The sequence below is a fragment of the Rattus norvegicus genome, chromosome 13, assembly GCF_021556685.1.
Source record: "Rattus norvegicus strain SHRSP/BbbUtx chromosome 13, alternate assembly SHRSP_T2T, whole genome shotgun sequence".
Lineage (NCBI taxonomy): Eukaryota > Metazoa > Chordata > Mammalia > Rodentia > Muridae > Rattus > Rattus norvegicus.
This window is the reverse complement of record NC_141546.1, coordinates 41,794,541-41,817,942: the sequence shown is the minus strand read 5'-3', so window position 1 is coordinate 41,817,942 and position 23,402 is coordinate 41,794,541. Positions and strand designations below refer to the sequence as shown.

At 42.8% G+C, this 23,402-nt stretch overlaps 2 protein-coding genes and 1 long non-coding RNA gene across 17 annotated transcripts in view; 1 reads left to right on the top strand and 2 right to left on the bottom strand.

The window, feature by feature from the left end:
• Ccnt2 (cyclin T2) overlaps window positions 1–15,442 on the bottom strand; it is a 41,582-nt gene extending 26,140 nt beyond the window's left edge. For 8 of the 10 annotated variants that reach the window (XR_015635197.1, XM_087580654.1, XM_087580659.1 and 5 more), the window contains exons 1-2: window positions 15,250–15,439; window positions 14,467–14,548 (exon numbers count right to left, since the gene is read on the bottom strand). Coding sequence is in view for 2 of the 10 variants with exons in the window: in XM_087580652.1 (XP_087436778.1) it covers window positions 14,467–14,548; window positions 15,250–15,407 (240 nt within the window). In the remaining 8 variants the exon portion in view is untranslated. 10 annotated transcript variants of the gene reach the window in all.
• Window positions 15,443–15,744: 302 nt separating this feature from the next.
• LOC148001588 (uncharacterized) lies at window positions 15,745–21,782 on the top strand. 4 transcript variants are annotated; one of them, XR_015635873.1, is made up of 5 exons: window positions 15,745–16,268; window positions 19,682–19,952; window positions 20,169–20,267; window positions 20,696–21,578; window positions 21,690–21,782. It is a non-coding gene; the product is annotated as an uncharacterized LOC148001588 (long non-coding RNA). The 4 variants fall into 4 exon arrangements; XR_015635871.1 differs by having other exon boundaries at window positions 19,496–19,952; XR_015635872.1 differs by lacking the exon at window positions 19,682–19,952.
• The window catches only part of Acmsd (aminocarboxymuconate semialdehyde decarboxylase), a 45,078-nt gene continuing 42,744 nt past the window's right edge, over window positions 21,069–23,402 (bottom strand). The window contains 3 exon segments of one of the 3 annotated variants that reach the window (NM_134372.2): window positions 21,069–21,586; window positions 21,700–22,863; window positions 23,170–23,268. In NM_134372.2, coding sequence (NP_599199.1) covers window positions 22,801–22,863; window positions 23,170–23,268 — 162 coding nt within the window. In that variant the 3' untranslated portion in view covers window positions 21,069–21,586; window positions 21,700–22,800. 3 annotated transcript variants of the gene reach the window in all.

The window sequence follows — 23,402 nt, the reverse complement described above, 5'->3', positions numbered from 1 at the left end:
AAGTTAGACCGCAGGGAAACAAATAACCCTATTAAAAAATGGGGTTCAGAGCTAAACAAAGAATTCACAGCTGAGGAATGCCGAATGGCTGAGAAACACCTAAAGAAATGTTCAACATCTTTAGTCATAAGGGAAATGCAAATCAAAACAACCCTGAGATTTCACCTCACACCAGTGAGAATGGCTAAGATCAAAAACTCAGGTGACAGCAGATGCTGGCGAGGATGTGGAGAAAGAGGAACACTCCTCCATTGTTGGTGGGATTGCAGACTGGTAAAACCATTCTGGAAATCAGTCTGGAGGTTCCTCAGAAAATTGGACATTGAACTGCCTGAGGATCCAGCCATACCTGTCTTGGGCATATACCCAAAAGATGCCTCAACATATAAAAGAGACACGTGCTCCACTATGTTCATCGCAGCCTTATTTATAATAGCCAGAAACTGGAAAGAACCCAGATGCCCTTCAACAGAGGAATGGATACAGAAAATGTGGTCCATCTACACAATGGAATATTACTCAGCTATCAAAAACAACGAGTTTATGAAATTCGTAGGCAAATGGTTGGAACTGGAAAATATCATCCTGAGTGAGCTAACCCAATCACAGAAAGACATACATGGTATGCACTCATTGATAAGTGGCTATTAGCCCAAATGCTTGAATTACCCTAGATCCCTAGAACAAACGAAACTCAAGACGGATGATCAAAATGTGAATGCTTCACTCCTTCTTTAAATGAGGAAAAAGAATACCCTTGGCAGGGAAGGGAGAGGCAAAGATTAAAACAGAGACTGAAGGAACACCCATTCAGAGCCTGCCCCACAGGTGGCCCATACATATACAGCCACCCAATTAGACAAGATGGATGAAGCAAAGAAGTGCAGACCGACAGGAGCCGGATGTTGATCGCTCCTGAGAGACACAGCCAGAATACAGCAAATACAGAGGCGAATGCCAGCAGCAAACCACTGAACTGAGAATAGGACCCCCGTTGAAGGAATCAGAGAAAGAACTGGAAGAGCTTGAAGGTGCTCGAGACCCCAAAAGTACAACAATGTCAAGCAACCAGAGCTTCCAGGGACTAAGCCACTACCTAAAGACTATACATGGACTGACCCTGGACTCTGTCCCCATAGGTAGCAATGAATATCCTAGTAAGAGCACCAGTGGAAGGGGAAGCCCTGGGTCCTGCTAAGACTGAACCCCCAGTGAACTAGACTATGCGGGGAGGGTGGCAATGGGGGGAGGTTTGGGAGGGGAACACCCATAAGGAAGGGGAGGGGGGAGGGTGATGTTTGTCCGGAAACCGGGAAAGGGAATAACACTTGAAATGTATATAAGAAATACTCAAGTTAATAAAAAAAAAAAAAAAAAAAAAAAAAAAAAAAAAAAAAAAAGGGAATGCGCTAGTGAACACTTGCTACAGGGCAGAGTTTCTTTTGAGTGGGAAAATATGTAAACTGGGTTGCTGTGATGGTAGTATAGGCTGTGCCTTGAATTATGAGCTCCAAATGCAGTCCATGGTCTGTGAATCACCTCCCAACAAAGACACTTTCGAAAGCAGTTAATGTTAGGTGGGTGTGGCGGTGCAAACCTCCAATCCTTGCACACTGCAAACAGAAGCAGGTGGGTCTGGGAGTTCAAGGCCAGCCTGGTTTATACACTGAGTTCCACGCTGGCCAGAGAACACAAAAGCAACTAATGTTAAAGATAACAGATCTCTCCATCAGCAAGAGTGACAGAAAATAAATACTAATGGCACTTTGGAGAAAGGCTCAAAAAAAAACTCAGACTCTGAATTCTTGAACATTTAATGACTGCCTCCAAATGATCACAAGTTCTCCTCCCTGCACCCCTCCCAGCATCCCCCTGAGTTGGTTATTAAGCATGAATTGTCATCAGTTTACACCATCTTCAGATTTAAGCAGAAAGCAATAATTGTTCCTATTTTAAAAAATTCTAAAGGAGTTCTCAGTTTTAAATTTAGTGTGTATATAGCAAATTATTATAGCTGGGCCAATAGTTTTTTTTTGACTGATATACCAGTATCTATAGCCTAAAGCAGAGATGTCAACCAGAAAAACAGCCACAAATTACAAGAAACTTGGAAATCTCTTAAAAGTAAAATTAATTCAGACCAGTATTAAATGTGTTAAATGTAATGTTTATATTTATGCCATATTAGAGTTTTAAAATGTGGCATTTTATAGCAACACTGTAAACCTCTAAATTCAGGTGTTACTATCTCAACAAGATAAAATAAGGCCTATTAAGACAAAATTGGGCTTAGCAGGAATGATCTCAACCTGCTGAAGTTCTGAAATTAAGATTCATTACAAATCAGCTTCCTCGTGCAATCACTACATTTCACCACTTCTGCTCAGTGCTATCATGACCTCCCAGCTTCCTTTGTTATTTTTTATTGGATTTTTTAAATTTACATTTCAAATGTTATCATCCCCTTTCCTGGTTTCTCCTCTAGAAACCCACTATCTCCCCCTGCTCCTATGAGGATGATCCCACACCCACTCATTCTCTCCCTCCCACCTCCCCACATTTCCCTACATGGGGCATCGAGTCTTGACAGGACCAAGAGCCTCCCCTCACACTAATGCCTGACAAAGTCATCCTCTGATACATCCGGCTGGAGCCATAGCCATCCCTGTGTTCTCTTGGTATGGTGGTTTAGTCCCTGGGAGCTCTAGTTGGTTGATATTGTTTTTCTTCTTATGGGGTTACAAACCCCTTCAGCTCCTTCAGTCCTTTCTCTAACTCCTCCTCCATTGGGAACCCTTTCTCAGCTTTAGTCCAGGAAGATGCAGCAAACATTCACCAGTAGAAAACAGCTCAAACTACTTGCTCCTAGTCATTTCACATGGTATTCTAAGCTAGGCTCTAGGTAAACTTCTTATATCCCACTAGGGTAAGTCATTCAGGGACAGCACTGTTTATGTCTTCTGGTATTTATGAAGTGGCAAATTCCACCACTTCTTGTCACATTGGTATGAACTCAATTTGTAAAACACTTACTGATCCTGTGTCATGTAAACAAATAATGCACTGTTACTAAGCACAGGCGGCCAGCTTCACATCTTTACTATTAGCATACACGCTGCACAATGACTTCATACTTCTCCCTAAACATGGCCATACTATATCAGCTTTACAATTAGAACCTTAAGTGCAGAAATCAGCTTAATGCTCCAAATGTGAGTTGTTAGTTCCCCATGTTCCCCATCCTCTAAAACCCGGTACACATGTAGAAGATGATGAACTAAGTAGATTTTCACTTAGCAAACCATTTTAATCCCTTACAAACCATTAACAATCTAACTCTGGTTCTAAAGCTGCCTTGAAAGTCAGCGTAAAGAGGGAAAGCAGGTTCCTTGTGATCTTGTGCTCTCTTCATAGGACACTAGGACTCATGCTAGAAGTTTGGGTCCCAGTTTTTATTTTAGGCTACAGATCTGTGTGCCTATGATTTTCTGCACATTATAAACTCTTTGGTTTCAACTACTCTGCTATAGCTGTTTTAAACAAAATGAGTAAGAATCAGTTTTTAGCTGGGGTGCTGCTCAACAGAACAGTTGTTTAGGATTCATGAGGTCCTGGATTCAATCTCTAGCATACCTCCCAACAATAATAACTTAATTCTAGGTCAAATGTCCTAAGCCACCATGAAAACATGGTATAAAGCACATCTTGGGGGCTGAAGAGATGGCTTAGTGATTAATAGCACTGACTGTTCTTCAGGAGGACCCAGGCTCAATTCCCAACACCCAGGTGGAAGCTCCCAACTGCCTGTAACCTCAGTACCTGATATATCACACAGATATACATGCAGGCAAGTACCACTGTCCATTAAAAAAACAAAACAAAAAAAAAAAAAAACAAACCCCCCCCCCAAAAAAACCCCAAAACCCCCAAACCAACCAAACAAAAAATACCCCTACACATCTCTGTAATTCAGGCACTACATACCATTAGTTAACAGTCCTATAGTTAGGCAGATAAGAGAACCCTATTTTAAAGACACAAAGCTTTGAGGGAAATATCTTAAGAGTTGTTTTTAGAACCATTTTGAGGAACTCAATTAAGCTGTGATATAATTTGTATTATTTATTAATAAATGATTCTCCAGATGGATCAGATGTTTGTTTGACAGAACAAACTTCAAGTGATTCAATCTGCTTTAGTTAAAATTAGCCAGGCATAGCAGTGCATACAATCCTACCAGTAGGGAGGTAGGCTAAGGGTGAGGGAGGCTACACAGGGGATCCACTGTCAAAAGGACTCTGCATACCAAGCGTTTCACATACCTAAAGGATTTATATCATTTAAATAAATTTAAAGGATAGCCTATTGTAGTGCTGAGTAGAATTATTGTGGTTTTGAGGATATTATGAAAGGAATCAAGTAAAATCCTTTGACTTACTTGAAAATTCTACTAAGCCCCCAGAATAATAAACTAGCAAAACAAGAGAGATCCTATACTTATAACCAACCCACACAACAAGGCATGCTGGGAAAGTCCCAAATACAAATGCAGGACAGGTTTGCTCTGCAAGATTCAATGCCCGGCATTTGTGTAGCAAGAAACCAAAGGAGGACCAGGATGTGCAACAGGTCTGGTTACAGGCCACCTCAACAGAGCTGACAGGTGTTTACTGGAGATGGAGGCAAGGCCCCGCTGGTGAAAAAAGAGCCCCACAAGCTCAGAAGTGCAGCTTTGAGGCTGACCCTATGCCCTCCTGGAAATCCACAGCCAGGAGACCTCTGGGAGCAAGGCACAACTGTCTGAGAAGGCCAAGAGAGGGGAAGACAACAATGAGTGACCAGAGTGCTCAGCTCATAAGGCCACCGTTAGCTTGGAGAGCCGTGCCAACACACATCACACGGAAAAGAACTACTTTAAAAACAAGTTGGTACGGGGTTGGGGATTTAGCTCAGTGGTAGAGCGCTTGCCTAGCATGCGCAAGGCCCTGGGTTCGGTCCCCAGCTCCGAAAAAAAAAAAAAAAAAAAAACAAACAAGTTGGTACATGGTGCAGGACATCTGCTTGGTAAAGAATTAACTGGAAATCTTACCTTACACTGTAAGATGTTTAATAAGCTTAGGAACTACAATTATACATTTTTGGATGAAAACAAGAAAAGTTTTAGAACACTAAATTTTGCAATGAAAACCTCTGCGCACCAAAAATTCAAAGATAGCCTAGCATGGTGTCATGTTCCTCCCCCACCCCTCCACACACAAGCACAGGGCTTCTCTGTGTGGCCTTGGCTGTCTTGGAATTAGCTCTGTAGACCAGAGTCTCAAACTCAGAAAACACCAGCCTCTGTTTCTTGAATGCTGGGATTAAAAGGCACGAGCCATTAGGCACATGGTGCCCTTTAATCCCAACATTTGGGAGGCATGTAGATCTTTACATCTGAGGGCAGACTGGTCTATACAGCGAGTTCTGAGACAGTCAAAACCCAAGGAAAGCAGCAAAGCACTAATACAATCCAACACCAAGGCAATCATGAAACCCAACAATTCAATTAAAGGTCCGACAGAAGCTCAGAAGAAACAGTTCTCCAAATAACATGCATAAGTGTCCAACAAGCACACGAAAAAGATGCTCAGCTCAAGCAAATGTCATTCAAAACAGCTGGGTGGCAGGACGGCAGAACAGTGCAGGCATGGGCACGGAAACAGGAGCCCTCTAACTTGATCATGAAGACGCAAACAGTGCAGCTGCTGTACAAAGTCATGTGGGAGGTCGCTCAAAATTCAAAGCAGAGGCTGAGGCAGAGGCACTGGGAAAGGTCTGCTTGGGGTGCACAGTGTCAGGCAAGTACTGGCCATGTAGTGAGACCTTGCTTAAGAGCAGAACACAACACAACACAGAAAACAAACGGCTGGAAAGATGGCTCAGTGGTTAAGAGCATTGGTTGCTCTTTCAGAGAACTGGGCTTCAATTCCTAGCGCCTACATGGTCAAGTTCACGATTCTCTATAGCTACAGTTCCAGGGGGTCTGACACACACAGAATATGCATACATGCAAGCAAAACACCAATGTACATACAATAAAAATAAATAATTTACAAAAACAACAAAATCCCAAACCACCAGCCCCTCTCCAATAGTGAAAGTTTAGATGATCAGCAACTCTATTTTGGCACTATTCAGAAGGATGTAAAGCAGGCGTGAGTGAGTGCTCCTGGCAGGTGAGAGGCAACCCAAGCATCCACTGGCTGATGCACAGGCACACACGGGCCTACTATTCAGACTAACGATGGAAGTTCTGGCATATGCTAAGACATGAACTGAATACACATTATGCTGAGAGGAAAGAAGGCTGGACAAAAAAGAGGTGCTATCAGATTCCATTCTGTCATAGTAAGCCGCAGACCTGGCGATGGGGTAGGAGGAAGGGGGAGCCCCAGTCTGAAACAAACAACACATAACCCCAACCAAGAATGAAAGAGTGATGGTTGCCACACGCCCGGGAAGATGCTAATGGCAACCTTTCAATATGAGGGAAGAAGCAAGGTTCTGGAGAGGAATCAGGTAGTGGCAGTAGTGTAGTCACACTATATGCACAAAATACCTATTCACATCTTACCACAAAATTTAAATTGCAACCTGTGCCCTGTCGGTGTGAATACAGTGTTCCTCTGGCACTTCAGGCAGTTAGAGAGCCATGTGAGGTAGAAGGAGGTCACACGGGACAACTGTGAAGGGAGGAGAGGCAGACCATGGTTCTTGCCAAGCTCTTTTGCTGCCCAGCTTAAAATGATGGAAACAGTCTTCCACCAGCTCTGGCTGCTGTAAACTGGCCTGCCCCACTTCTGTGGATGAAATCTTTCCTTCCTTGAGTTGTTTCTGTCAGATAACTCCATCCAGTCACAATGTGAAAGTGACTGACACATTCCACTGAAAGGATGGTAAGGGCACACAAGAAGGTAAGCTAGACGGGATGAGAACGCACCATCTAAGTATAACTACCAAAAATCAAGATATGCACGGTACAATCACTAGGTTATGAACGCTTTATTTATCTGCTTAGAGAAAAACACGTTAATAAAAATGAATCTTCAACCCTCATCCTAGCTGCCTGGAAGCCAGAATTCTGCTAGCAGCCTTCGGATGAAGATGTGGCACTCTCAGCTCCTCCTGCACCATGCCTGCCTGGATGCTGCCAGGTTCCCAACTTGATGATGATGGACTGAACCTCTGATCCTGTAACCCAGCCCCAATTAAATGTGGCCATTATAAGAAGAGTTCTTGGTCATGGTGTCTGTGCACAGCAATGAAAACTCTATGACAGTAGCTAATGAATCACCCTTCCCACACAATTGCCTTTTACACAGTGCTTTTAGTGGGAAATTTCAGAAATACAAAGAGGCCCCAGGAGCACAGAGATGGAAGTCACGTCTGAGTTAGACTTATTTTTGTCACTGAGCTGTGTGACTTCAAAAAAAGGGAATTTAACCTTCATGATTCCTATCTTCCTTATTTACATGAAAAAAGAGAAAGAGGATACCCAGCTCATATGAGTGTTTCAGAGCACACAGCAAGAAATCCAAGAATTTAAAGAAGTTACTCTTTAGGCTGGGTGTATGGGGCACCCCTTTAATCCCAGCAGAGGCAGCTGGATCTCTGTGGGCAGTCTGGTCTACAGAGTTCTAAAACAACCAGGACTACCTAACACTAACCTCCACCATTGCCACCATTGCCACCACTACCACCACCACCACCACCACCACCACCACCGCCACTACCTCCTCCTCCTCCTCCTTTCTTCAATGAAATCATTAAATAATCCTAAGCAGGAGATAATGAAAGCAAAATTAAACTAATAACAAAATTTACAAATTAACAAATTTACACTAAGAGATTAAATGACAAGGTTAGAATACCTTACTAAGAAGATGTGAGAAATGTGGAGCATGCTCAAACTAAGTAACACATTAACAGTTCACACAACGGCAGTGTTTACTGTTAACAGTAAATTTAAACTTAAAACTTTAGAAGTACCAAACTGTCCCCAGAGCCCTTAATTTAAAAAGAAAAATCATGTACATAAGTTTTATTAAGGTCCTTGGAGAACGGGGCATGTGATAATTTATTATAAGAAATTAACTGAATCTGCTAATTAATTTAGTGGCAACAACAGAACTTTAATTGGCATCCACTCTGCCCTTCTTTATTTAAGTTTTTAGGTTAATCCAGCATTCCTCCATCTCAGGACTGGCCAGACCTCTCTCCCGGCCCTGCCCCCCGCAGGGGAAGAACCACTGCAGGCCTCTGTGCTTAGAAATGGTGAAAGGCATTCCCAGCTTCTATGCACTCGAGACCAGTCATAACCCCACCCACTCACCCCAGCAACGACAAAACTGATGAGAAAGATTCACTCGGTCTACACTACGCCTTCTGATGCATACCATCTTACAAACTAATACTGCCTTGCTTGGGAGGTAGCCCAGTTGTAGAGCACAGGCTCGGCGTGCACAAGAGCCCTGGGCTGATCCTTATGCTGCAATAAGTAACTACACCACACCTTATCTGGGATTAAAATCCAAGTCTGTGTTCCCAAGTCAATACCGTGTGCTACATATGAGAACTACAGGAAAAGAGAAACTTCTGTAATGCGAGAGACCTGTGCAAGCTTAAACCTGCACAGAATCTTCCGGAAAGGAGACCCCAAAATAGTTAGCAGCTAGTACTATAAGACATGGAAAGGTTTATCTTAACTCCCATTCTACTGTTTCGTTTACCACACACCTGTAATAATTTTCAATAATGGAATACTTTCGATCAGTGGTCCTCAACCTGTGGGTCACAACCCTTTTGGGGAGTCCAATGACTTTTTCCCAGGGGTTAGGTAGGACCATTCAGAAGCAGATAATTACATTATAATCCATATCAGTAGCAAAATTAGTTATGAAGTAGCAATAAGAATAAACTTTACTGTTGGGGCGAGGGGTAACCACAACACAAGGAACTGTACTAAAGGGTCACAGGCATAAGGCAGGTTAAAACGCCTATCCTAAGTGCATCTATGTGAAAAGTGAAGCCAAGACCAAACCTCTCTGACAGTGATAGGTTGAGAACCTCTGTGAGAAACTACCTCTCTAGGCATTGGTGATCTAACGTGAGTAAAACACTCCCCACTCTTACAGCCCAACAGAGGAATGGGGAGAAAGAAAAGCAGCACTCCCTGAATGAATAAAGAACAGTCTCCCACACCAACGAGGAGGTAAGGAATGTAGGAAGACTGTCTTCATGCTTCCAGTGACACTAATTAAAAACGAAGAAGCCACTACTGTAGGCAAGAAAGTAAAAATAAAATGATGGCCCAAGAGGAGACTGAGGTGGGAAGACTGTTTGGGACTACTGAGGGCCACACAGTTCAAGACTAGAATGAGTATAGTGCCCAAAATACAAAAAATGTTTAGCACAAGCAGATTTGTTTTGTATAGCTGTTGTCAAGTGAACACGTACACAGGATACATATGAATAAAACATGAAGCTGAGGTAGTCTCATAAATCAAAACATTTATCCCTGAAGATTATTGGTTCTAAGTACTTACCTGGCCTAACTCTTGGGTACTTAAACAAGAAGAACTACAATGCATTAAAGTTTTCATATTAAAAGCATGTCTGACTGCAGGACCTCTAGAAAGGCAGTAATAGTCCTAAAAAACACACTATGGTGCTGGCTCAGTGGTTAAGAGCACTGGCTGCTCTTTCCGAGGACCAGGTTCAATGTCACTGGACAAGAAGGATGGACTAGAGAAAAGTTTTAGAGAGGCAAAGGAAGCCACAACGAGGAGGGAGCTGAGAGAACATGGTGGATTCCTCTCTGCACATATTACAGATTATTATGACTATTCTAAAGGCATGGGTGTGGACAGGATTTTGTGTTACCTAGATGGGTAAATTATATTTTATCAATTGGATCAGAGGATATTGTGTGATGTGTGGTGACTTAATTGAGTTCAAGAGAGTGTATAGAGGCTGGATGCACTGGGCTGCTATGGAATTGGGATGTGTATGCCTGGTGTGGTGGAAACCAGCCAAGGGAGCTGTGAGGGCGGGGTGGTCTGACAGGGTTTGCGTGGGAATGGCTCACCGACAGCAGGTCGGAAAGTAGATGGGGGCAGCATAGAGCTGCTTAGATAAATTAGCTCTAGTTCCAATGGCCTGCCAGAACCAGAACTAGCGAAGAGAACCAGACTGCCAGGGTTCGAGTGGGAACCAGTTCCGCCCCATTTTTATTATTACTGCATTATTATTTTATTACTGCAACGGCTCATTACTGTCAACCTCAGTTCTAGGTAATCTAACAACCTTAGAGAGAATGCACATAAAAAATACATGTCCGGGCATGGTGGCACACACTAGAATTTGGGATGCAGAGTCAGACAGATCTCTGTGAGTTAGAAGCCAGCCTGGCCTAAATAGTGGGTTTCAGGATAGCAGGGCTACACAGAGAAACCCTGTCTCAAAAAACTAAAAAAGGAAAGAAAGCTTTTTCTTTTCTTTATTGTCTTGAGTTTATAATTCTTCCTTCCCCTTTCTCCCTCCATTACCTCCCATCTACCACCACCTCCCCTCCAACTTATGGCCTCTTTAATTTTGCTGTGTGTGTGTGTGTGTGTGTGTGTGTGTGTGTGTGTGTGTGTGTGTGTGTGTATGCATTCCTAATATGAGCACAACCTCTTCAGGCCATATAATGTTACTTATTATACACGTATGTTTCATAGTTGTTTCCTATTGGATAACCAGTTGGTGTGCTCTTCCCTGGGAAGCCTACTTCTCCCACTCTCAGCATTCCTTAGTTCTTTGTCTAGGGTTGAAGGCTCAAGCTTTCCTTCCATGTTAATGACTTTGTTGCTGTCATCCTTGTCCCAGTTTGGAAAACCAAAATACAAACAGACAGATGGACAGCAAGACAAAAACACACCAATTGGAAAGGTGCTGGAGAGCAGATCATGACAAAGATACTTGAAAAGGCATGCTTTTTATAACCTGATGCTAAGGGAGCTCTTGGATTTGATCAGAAATAAATGCATCCTAAACTGAACTAGCTAGACGTGGTGCCACCACTTTAGCAGTCCAGCATTCGGGAGGCTGGGGCGAGAGCAAAACCCATGAATAAAACTAACTAAAAGAATGAACTGTTTCACAGAGAAGCTGGGTCAGTCTTTTTTTTTTTTTTTTTTTTTTTTTGGTTCTTTTTATTTCGGAGCTGGGGACCGAACCCAGGGCCTTGCGCTTCCTAGGTAAGCGCTCTACCACTGAGCTAAATCCCCAGCCCCTGGGTCAGTCTTTTAAGATAGGCTGTGACCTCAGGTTTTACATCAGACACTGATGGGCTAGGGCTGTTGTTACACTTTACTAAACTGATACCCCCTCCCCTTGTTTTTTTTTTTCTTCCTCAAGACTAGGTTTCTCTGTGTGGCCCTGCCTGTCCTTGAACTCACAGAAATCCATCTGCATGTGCTTCCCAAGTGCTGGGATTAAAGGTGTGTGCCACCATCACAAGGCCTAAACTGATTAAAAAAAAGTTATGGGTCTGGAGAGATGGCTTGGTGGTTATAATCACTTGCTGTTCTTCTAGAGGACCAAGGTTCAATCCCCAGCACCTACATGGTGGTTCACAACCACCTGTAACTCCAGCTCCAGAGGATCCAATGCTTTCTTCTGGCCCCTGGAGATAACAGGTGTGTAATATCTATATGCATAGATATCTATACGCAACCAAAACACCTATACACATAAAAAAATCTTAAAAATATGCTTTTATATTTATTTTTATGTGATTGAGAGAGACAGGAAGAGGAGTGGGTGAGGGAGAGAAAGAGAGATATTGATTGGGAGAGACTGAGATTCTACTGTGTGGGTCCCACAGGTCATATTCAGGTTATCAGGCTTGGCAGCAAGTGCTTTTACCCGCTAAGCCATCTCATCTGCCCACTAGACTTCTCTTAAGCTTGATCCAAAAAGGATATTCTTTATTTTCCAGTCCTAAAGATAGTTTTATTCTTAAACTACATAGTCATCTATTCCTTAGAATGACTGAAACTGAAAGTTACTCAGTGACAGACACAAGTAAGACTGACTCCACTCTTAAATAAGCACAGAAATGCTTTTTACTTTTGAATCTGTCAATCTGAGACATGGAAACGAAGCACTGAATACTATAGGATACCTTAGCATCATGGATGCACGGCAGTTCAGACCTTACCGTTTGTTCTAGCATCTCAGCTTCTTATTCTGTTGGGTTTAATTTATCAAATGTTACTTGAGTTTTTTTAAAATGATACTTGATTATAACCTTCTGAGAAAAATTCAATAATGCAGGAAATATGAATTTAAATAGGAAAGATGTTCAATTAGAGATCATCACTAACATCACTAAAAGATCAGGTGTGTGGGGAGGACTACTGATACAAGTACGTGGTACTTGAAATTTGAGTATTTGAAATCACCTTTAAGCAACAAAAACAGAAGCAAGAAAGACGTCTGAGGTAGGAGGGATGCTGCTGCTTCCCCAAACAGACATTTCAATTATCCGGCCAGGAAAGACAAAGTGTTCAAGTACTCCTTCATATGCTTAAGGCAATAAGCACAGTGGTGAAGCAAGAACCGGGTGACCTGGACTAACTAGGCAAATTTGAAGAGACAGATTCTACCACTGGGAAGGATGTTTGCTTAAAGCACACAAACCAGGCCACAAAAACAAATAAAGGAAGGGCTCAAAAAGCAAGACCTGTGGTTAAAATAGAAAAAGACCTTTTACTGAAAATAGAAAAACAAACCCATTCACAAAAATAGGACATCTACAGCTCTATAAAGAGTTTCCACAATGACTGACTTGTAGTTTTTACCAGCATTATTTGGGGCTATTTGAAAAGCCAAGTTTACTTAGTGCTGGCTAATTCATTGCTACTTTTAGAGAACTGAAATAAAAACTTGATTCTCTTAGCATAAGCATTATAAACAGTAGGTTCTTTTCTTCTCTACAGCACCAATATTGATCTAAGAGTGATACAAATTAATCGGGAAAGAGCATGACTCAAAAAAGATGAAAAGAGAACAGAAGAGGGACTGCAAAAGCCCAGTTATAAAGAAAACTCCACTGTCCAAAAAAAAAAAAAAAAAAAAGCAATTTGCAAACTTGATAAACCAGGTTAGACTTAAGATCAGTTGAACTTAAAGCAGAAATTAATAATCTAAACCATACAATTTCTGCCACTTCAAAGGCAACAATGTAACAAACTTTTCTAAACTTGTTTGCTTAGCAATGAGAGGCTGAATTCCACAAACTATCCACAAAGAAGTTAAGTCCTTATGTGGCCTATTTTCCTAATGTACCTTTCAGAATAACACTACCAAAATTCTACTACAAGGCAAATAATAAAGAAGTGAAAAATTAATGGGGCTAAAATTTATAAGTAATATGAGAATGGGGACTAAAAAATGTATTACATGTTATTCTGAGTAATTTTGATAGCTTTAAAACAGTTAGAAGTCATGTATGGTGCACAGGCCAGCACTCAAGGAGGGCTGAGGCAGGCAAGAATTTGAGGCCATCTTGCATTGCACGGTGATACAGTCTCAGAGTAAACAAACTAATTTATTTATTAAAATAACTACCCAGATGTCAAGATGTACATGTTATATTCAAGACCAGAAAAGACTGTCTGACAGGCTTCCTTCAACAAAAGCGAACACAGTATTTGAGTGGTGAGTTGGGAGTGCTGACACTGGCGTAAGGGGACAAAAGCAAAGCTGCTTGACAACCTCTTCACACAGTAATTCACCTCACTGCAGGATTTCTCTAAACAGTAGCCTTTTCAAAGTATTACTTCTAAGCAATGTAACTACCCAAGTCTCAATTCTTAACATTTGAAACAATGAATCCTATACAATTAAATGTATCCTCTCCAATGACTAGATTTGGCCAAATTATTCTGTTGTGATTACTGAAATTATTCTAATATAAATCACCCCACCTGCAAAGTTTAAATTAATAAAACACGCTTGTTTCTCCGTCAGGCTTGGTGCACATTCCTTAATCCCAAGTGTGAGACAAGAGATAGCTAGGTGTCTCTTTTGAGTTCAAGGCCAACCTGCTCTACATATTTAGGTCCAGGACAGTCAGACCCACACAGCGAGACCCTGTCTCAAAACAAACCACCACCCCCCACCACAAAAAAAAAAAAAAAAAAAAAAAGAAAAACCAAAATCCAACAACAAAAGGCTTACTCTGTGCCTTACAGTTTAATAAAATTCTCTCTCTCACACACACCTCTGCATTTGAGGCAAAACGTTTATTACATAACTCACACTTATGGAAAACTCAGAACATTCAATTTAATAGTAAAAACAACGATCAACCAACTTGTTTCTGCAGTATCTACTCATTTTAACATTCGACGACTAAAACAATAAAGCAGTACTTACATTTCTGTTGAATTTGGTGAAAGAATGGTGCATATAAAACCTGTGCATATAAACAATCGCAGTGTTTATTGTAAGCTGAGAGCTGGGATGCAACGTTTAGAAAATAAACTGGGCAAAAACTAAATTAATTTGAATGGAAAACCCCTTTCCATTTACACAAAATCCTATTCTCAACTTGAATGTACGTAAGAAGTCTGCGGGGAGAAGAGAAATCAGGCCAAATGCCAAATTATTCTAATACGCTACGTAGAAAGAGCCCAGGAGTTACTTGCAATGGCTACAGCTTAGTACAGTAGAAATAAAGTAGTCGAAAGGCGCGCGCCGCACACCCGAAGAACATGAAACATCTCTATGCGTTCCCACCGCGCAACAGAGCCGCCCTGGAGCCGGCAAGGAAGCCTTGAAAAACACTTTCCGTGAAACATCTGGGACCTTTCTACGTCTCAAGGCCTTTTCTGACTTCTGAAGAAGTGGAAGGGCCGCCCCTTGGCTTCGCTCATCCCGGATTCCTCTCTCGCCAGGGAAGCACTGCTATTCCCTACCGCATCACGCGCTTCCCGACACAGGTTACACAACGCGGGCTCCCGGCCCGCCTTCCCCGGCACATCTCCTCTTCCTTGGGCTCTCCGCCGCAGCTGGGGCCCTAGCTTTTTGTGTTTCTCTGCCGAGATCAAAAGACCGCAGAGAGAGAACGGCGCCATGTTACCGGGACACTAGGCCCGGTCACCGGGCGAGCGCGACCGGGGCGTGTGGGACGCAGGGCCGCAACTAGGAAAAGGATACACATTAAGACGTTGCCCCATGTCCTGAATGAGGTTGGCCGCCTGCTGGCGATGCGACAGCTCTTCATCCGCTTCCACTCCGCAGCGGCGGCTCGGCGTGTTCTCCAGCTGTTCTCGAGTAAAGAACCAGCGAGAAGAAGCTCCACGGCCCGACGCCATGACACTTCCTCCTCCGCCCGCACCCTTAGCCCGCCCCCTCCCCGCCTGCCTCCGGGACTCCGCGCCAATGCATTGAGGCCCCGCCCCAATGCGCTCTCCGTAGAGTGGGCCACGCCTTTTCCGGGCCTGCTGCTACCCATGCGCACGCGCAGGGACCGGCCCGGCCGGCTCGCACTGGTCTTTTGCTTTCTCTTTCCGGCCTCCCTCCTCTGTGTCTCTCTGGCTCGCGGGACCACAATGCTCCGCGCCTGTTGTCATTGGGAGGCGCCGTAAAGTAGGGGGTCGCTCGAAAAATAAAAGGTCGACGCGGTGCATGCTGGGTCTGGGAGGGGGCTAAGGAGGAGGGGCGGGGCGGACAAGGAAGAGGTCACGCGACTGCCCAATAGGGCCTGGGCGTTATCCTTCAACTCAACGTTTAATGTTTTTGGTCTGTGAGTTCGTGGGTGCATTAAAGTCAGAAAAGGCTTTTATAGTTTCGGCTTCATGCGGTAGCCTCCATTTTCTTAAATGTTTGTGGGTGTATTTTCTTAGCTGTGTTGACCCCTGTGCCCACGAATGGCCTCGTATCGGGAGGTCGGCTCTGGGAGGAGTTAGCTAGGAAAGACTGGAAAGAAAGAACGCTAATTCTAACAATGATCAACACTTAAGTGTCTTCTGTGTTTTTTCAAACATCGCTAGTAGATGTTGGGGGCATGCGCCTTTAAAACGTTACTTTAAACCTAAAGCCATTCAAGGAGTATGGGTTATTTTAAAAACAATGTGTCATGTGTCCCAGGCTGGCTTTGAATTCACTCTTTTAACCAAGGATGAGCTTGAATTTACAATCCTCTTGCCTCCCCCTCGGAAGTGCTGGGATTACAGGTTGGTGGCATCACTCTGCGGATATCTTTCTTATCAAGTTACTTGTCCAACATTATAAAAGTTAATAATTCGAGGTCATGACTCTCTAGATCGTCCATCCAGATGGGGTGTATGGTTTTAAACCTCTGTGTGGTTTCTGCGAGTTGGATTTGGGGACAGTTGGGGAGAAGCAGAACGTAGTAACACAGGTTGTCCAGAAACAGTGCAGGGATTATAGGCTGGTGTACGACATCTTGGTTGAAGTGCTCAGTTTGCAACCGAGGGCCTCAGGCATAGTAGGCCAACAGTACCAACTGAGTGCAAGAGAAGCCAACTAGGGAAAAATTTGTTTAGGATTTTATAAAGTAACTGATGATTTAATTCCATCTTTTTGTAAGGAAGCGCCACTCATCTTGGCTACATGTTATCTACCTCCGAGTTAATGCCTATTGTATATGACCAAATTACACTTTAGTTTTTAAGTATTTTCTGGACTGTAATAAGGTAGCAAAAACTGTTTGTTTGTTTGTTTGTTTGTTTCTAAAAAGTCAGTGAAGGCTGTTGAGATGGCCAACTGGCTAAAGGCACTTGCTGCCATCCGTTCAGTCACCACTGCCCATATGGTAGAGGGAAAGAACCAAATGCTACAAATTGTCCTCTAACCTTCACATGTGCTCAGTGACACACATGTATGTACACACTCATGCAAAGTAAACAAATGTAAAGAAAATAACCCTATTTAAAAAAAAAAACTCCTAAAAGCAAAAATAAAAGGGCTAGTGTGTTTCTGATTTAAACTTGAGGCTTTCATTTGTCAGGATTTTGGGGTTCTTGCCCTCAGCCTACTGCCTGCCCTGTTGTACTGTACTAGTGTTTTGATTATTGTAGGTGGTTATTGTGAACAGCCACCTAAATAAAACCTGTCACAGATAATAACAAGAATTTACAGCTCTCACATCTTGTTACGTAGATGCTCATAGACTGACTTAAAGTGAATTCTCTAAGTACCTTTCCACAACACCCATTCCTAGGATAAAAAAGAGAAAAGTGGAAATGGCAGAGAGCTGCTTCAACTTGATAGCATCTACAGGAGACCACAGCTAGCATGGTATTTGATGCTTAGGTGGCTTCCATAGAAGATTCAAGACAGGCAAGGCTGCCCTTCTCTGTTGATGCCTTTCAACACTGTATGAAGTGTTTAGCAGATCTGTCCTTTTTTTGTTTTCAGTTGCTGTGGGGTGGGTGTATGTTACCTGGGGAATTGCAGTCCCTCCACAAGCTTCTTATCTTAGATTCACTAATAAAAAAAATTTAGAATACTCAGAAGAAAGTTCACGGACAACTTTATTAGAGTTAAAAAAAAAAATTCTAGGGCCAGCAAGCTATAAACTGTGGCTTCTACCTGGAGGAGGAAGGAAAAGAGGAGAAAGAAAAGGCCATGATGTTTGTAAGCTATGTGACTGAAAGAGGAGAGCTAACAGGATGAGAAATTCCTGTGTGTGTGTGTGTGTGTGTGTGTGTGTGTGTGTGTGTGTGAGAGAGAGAGAGAGAGTGAGAGAGAGAGAGAGAGCACGCGCATGTCTAAGATTTGGCAAGTGTTAGAAGTAAAAAGAAATTGGAAAAGTATATCCTTTTTTGAGTGAGAACTTAGGAAAGTAGATAGGGTTAATGAGGCTGTGTGGTTGTGGTCCTTAAGCAGCTATGCAGAGAGCAGAGAGAGAGTCTGGGAAGAAAAAGTACATAATATCATTAAAGGTATAATTATTTCTTCTATGCCTTTAGCACACAAAATGAGACTGCCATTCAGAAGGGGCTCTGATTCCAGCCCAGGTGGAATCATAGGACTATTTAGGCCAGAAGTTCTACCCGGTTTCTCTTAATGGGCCTTTAACACTACTGTAACACTGATATATATCTATGGCATTGAATACTCAGGCCACTTGTGATAATGAAACAGTCATAAACTGTGGTTGGTCTTGACTGTCACTTGGGCAGATTAAGGAGAGCCTGGCAGATTAGTACAACAGCCATCTGGGTGTGTCTGTGATGGTCTTTCCAGAGAGAAATTACCTGGGGAAAGACCCCTCCTGAGTGCAAGTGGAACCACCCCATAAGGTGGAAAAAAGAAAAACCCCTACCATAGGTACACACTGCTTTCTGGTCCCTGTGGCATGAACTACTGTGCTCCACCATACCATACCTGTGATGCTGGACTGAAATCTGGTATTGAATGGGAAGAAACCTTGTGTCTCAACTTGTTTCTATTGCATTTGACTACAGTGGTGGAAGAGTGACCAGTAGAGAAATATGGTGTGGGGTCGGGGTTAGGGTTGGGGGAGTGCAATTACAGCTGACTGTAATTAAGAAGAACTGATTTGTAGGAAGATGTAGAGAAGCTAGCTGCAGAACCCCAGGATTCTGCAGACATAACTTCTGGCAGAGAGCCGAAGAACCTTTAGATGGGAACAAGATTTCTATTTAGAATTGGACTAAAGGCCATTTGTATTCTGTTGCCTAGATTCTGTCCATACCGTAAGACTATGGGAAGCTAGGTTTATTGGTAAGAGACTAGGTAATCAGGAGATTTCAAGGCAGCCCATTATTCCAGCTGTGGACTAGGCACTTGTGACTGGTTTAAACTAGTTTCATAGTGAGAACTGAAAGCAAAGAAGCAGAAGAAGGATTTGAAAAATAATTTAGTTAGAAAAGGAACATGTTTAAAGTTAAAGAAAGCAAAGTGAAGAGATTAGGCTCTTAAAAAGAACCGGGGGTGCCAGTGTTCTGTTGGGAGACAGTGCATTGAAGAAGCATTGAAGTCCTGGGTTCTATCTCCAGCACTGTATAAAAACAAATTAGGCATGGTGGTACAGCCTATCATCCCAGCACTGGTGGGGTGTGGGGTGGACAGAAGATGTAAGGACTACTTGCCCAAGGACGGACAACTCCCTGGAATGCTGGGGGCTGTTGTTTATGTAAGGTAACAAGCCACATGTTTTCACTTCAATAAACGTAGTTGGTTGCTCCAACTGCCCAGGGTGTACTTGATCACACGTAGGCAGGAAGTACGTCAGGATGTATGCTTGCTCCTGATAGGATGAGGACAGAAAGTACTTAGCCTTGTGGGTTTGGCTTTTATAAGCATCTGACTGACCAAATCAGTGCCATTCTCTGGAAATCCCAGATAGTCCTGGTCAGTGTCCATCTTCCTAGCTTTAGTTGGACAATCGTGGATTTTGTCTTCTTGAAAGTTTCAGGTTTAACAGAGGAATCAGAAGCTCGAGGACACACTTGGCTACATCATGAGTTCAATTCAAGGTCAGGCTAGGATACTTGAAACTGTCTTTAAAAAGAAGTCAAGTATCTTGCACCAGGACAAGAGACACGGTGCTTTAAGGCTATGAAATTATTGAGACCCCACTCATCACAATTGCCAGGACACAGAGATGCAAACTAATTGGAAAGACTTCCTTGCGTAGAGGAAGGACACAGGGCTTTCTAAGAAGTTTCCCCAGCATTCACCTCTCTGTGCTCCTGCACGTTGAGGCCAATGCATGTCAAACAGGCTCAGCCGCTCCTCAGGCTGGAGGCAGACATCATTCCTGTGCACATGATGCTGGCCATGCAGGCATACAAGATGAAAGAGTTGCAGAATCCTAGATGTCAACTGCCCAGCGGCCACCAAGGCTGTGTGAGGATGATCGAATGGTATGTATGCCGAAGGTCTGGCATGTGGGGATAACCAGGGGACTCTAGGTGTTTGATAATGTGGACTTGCCAGAGCATTGCCTTTGTGTCCTTGCTTCCACGTGTATTTACTTACAGTAGTTTATATAATTCTTTCTAGAAGGTCACCTTGTGGGAAGAACGCTCTGCAGTCTGTCCGTCCATAGTTCACAGTAAGCTAACAGCTTTCTTACACAGGCTCTCACAACAGAAGCCTCCATGCAGGCAGCTCCTTGCAGGGCAGTGCATGAAGCATGGATGCAGTGGAGACTCCACAGTGTTGGCCATGTCAGGAAGGTAGGATGTCCCCTGAGGAAAGCATCAACAAAATAGAGCTAGTGCAAGAGAAGGGCTGGGTAAGACCATAAAGAGCCAAGACCATAAAGAGCAAATGGTAAGACCATAAAGAGCCAAGTTGCCCAAGCCTATTGGGCACAGCGCTATGAGCTCTGGGTGCTGGACATACAGCTACAGTATTTAATATTTGCCCTGCTGGGTTTCAGATCCTTCCTGGATTCTTTGGGAATGTTTATGTTATTGTATCTTGGGACTATATAACTTGATATTAAGAGAGCACCCCGCTAAGTGTTTTCCCCAGTCTTGGGAGAAACTCTATGAGAGCTTTGGAGCATTGGGAGTAGGGGAGGGATCGAATCTTATATGGTGTAAGAAGATGTGTGTGAGTGTCATGTTGACAAGGAATAGACTTGTGATGGTTATTACAGGTGTGTCTGTGAAGACTTGTGAAGACTCTTCTAAAGATGACTAAGAGATGGTGGCTTTCCTTGTATGTGGGTGACACTGCCACATGGGCTGGGTTCCAGACAGAGAAAAGGAAAAAGGAGAAAGCCCATGACTGCAGGCATTCTCTCCCTCCCTGCTGCTTTACCACCATGCCAAGAGTGGTTCTGCTCTGCAGGCCTCCTGCAACATAATGGACTGAAACGTCCCTTCAACTTTGTGTGTGTTCTTTTTTTAATCATAGTGAGGCAAAAGTAATAAGGATACTGTGTGTATAGCACTCTGACAGAAAATATTTGGTAGGGAGAAGAGATTTCTTCCAAAGGTTTGGGGAAGGAGAAAAATAGTAACACGTGCTTCCAAGTGTTGCTTTGTTCAACTTTATTTTTCTTTCAAGACAGATTGGACTAGTAAGTCGAGTGATAGTTGGTGAAAATTCTAGAAAGCAACAAGAGGATCAGGAAGGAGATGGAGCATCGAGACATGGACGGTGAAGAATAGGATCATGGGTATTCGTTAGCTTTCTTCTTTCTCTGTTGACAAGGCAGCTCCAGTTACATGTTATTAGGGAGCCTGACTTTGTAGCAGAATGGGAAAGAAGGGACTTAAGAGTGAGTCCAGGGTTAAGCATGTGCTATGGAAGGATTGTTTGATTCAGCCATAGGCCCATGAAGGAGAGACACTGCCTGCCACCCCATCCCAGCCCAAGTTCCTTTACAGCTACTCAGGTGGAGCAGTAAGTGCGGAGAATGAGAGTGTCGTGAAGTTACCCACTCCTTCCCCAGAGCTGACTCTACGCCTCCTGCTCTGGTAAAGGTAAACTTTTAAATGAAATTCCCCTTAGAACAAAGTTTCATCCAGTTTGAAGTCAAACCGGTTTTCTTTTTTTTTTTTTGGTTCTTTTTTTTGGAGCTGGGGACTGAACCCAGGGCCTTGCGCTTCCTAGGTAAGCGCTCTACCACTGAGCTAAATCCCCAGCCCCCAAACCTGTTTTCTTAAGTCCTTCTCTTCTGGTCCATCTTCCATCTTCTCTTATTTACTTTTTTTAAAATAAAGATTTATTTATTTGTTTGTTTGTTTGTTTATTTATTTAATGTATGTGAGTTCACTGTCTCTCTTCAGTGGCACCAGAAGAGGACATTGGATCTCATTACAGATGGTTGTGAGCTACCATGTGGTTACTGGGAATTGAACTCAGTCAGTGCCCTTAACCACTGAGCCATCTCTCCAGGCCTACCTATTTATTTTTGAGGCAGGGTCTCACTATGTATCCTTGGCTAGCTGGCCTAGAGCTTGCTATGTAGACCAAGCTGGCCTCAAGCAGAGACCTATTGCCTGCCTCTGCCTCCTGAGTGCTGGCTTGAGAAGCATGTACTACCATGCCTGACCACAGTCCTTTTAGTTTTTAAGGAAGTGTTCACCCATCCTCCCAGACTCAGGTCAAGTTCTAAGATCTACCCACCTATGAGACACTAGAACAAGTTTGTACTGAAGCGTCTTTGAGCTTTGTGTTGTATCAATCAGCAATTATTCCATAAGCATTTGCCTTGCTTTCTTAACTGGCTTTTAGAACCTTTGAGCTTGTGCATATCTTGTGTGTACGATACAAAGATAAAAACATTCCCATTGAATGGCTAGGCTAGCAGAAAGGGTTACAACTGGAAAAAAACCTTGTTATTTGGGTACAATTCCCATGTCTTTGATCAGAATAGAGACCCTGAGCCTTCTAGGATAAAGCTGGTGTTGGATTTTTCCTATTTAAATAATTACTTATACATTAATTATTTCTTTCAAATTAAATGCTTTTGATTTGCATATGTAGTAACGTGCTGCTTCTCAGTACATTACATTTCAGACTAAAGACCTTATGAAACATCTTATTTACAAGGTGAAATATTGAAAATATTACCCCCACCCTTGTTTTAGGCAGTCTCAAGTAGCCCAGAGTGGTCTGGAACCTGAATTCCTGATCTTCTAGCTTCATCCGGAGGGGGATATTCCATTTTTTTGGGTGACATAATTCAAAATAGATGTGTGTATGGCTCATGTTCAAAGACAGAAGTGACATAGCTTCTCATGGTAAATTCTGTCATTCAAATAGTTTTCTCTCAAGACCCAAAAAAGTCAAGGCATTGCCAGCTGTAAGTTTATCCTGAAAGAGAGACAGAGAGAGACACAGAGAGAGAGATATTTAAAAGCATGATTGGCCTGATAAAGCACTTATTACATACCATCACTGATTTTTCTTTTACATTTGTGTGTGTGTGTTTGTGTGTGAATATGCATATGCACATACACTTGTGAGTGCAGAGGATTTATACATTTAGTTATACTGCGCTTATTTTAAGACATTAAAGTGTTTTTAATAGTCTAGCTATTTCAGAAAATGGAGTCACAGTGTTAGGCAAATGAAGTGTGTATTCAGCTCAGGAAGGAGACTGAAGTTCAAGGCATGTACCTTTGTTTCTTCATCAAAGTCTGCCATAGACTCTATCAACTTCCCAGGCTCCTGCTCACCTAGTGGAAAGGGGTAATCAGTTCCCAGAATAACTCTATCCTAAAAGAAGAAAATACAAGTTTATTTGTAAGTGGGAAAACATTAAAGAGTCTTCCATACACTTAATTTACTTATCATATATATATATATGTATATATATATACACACACACACATACACACACACACACACAC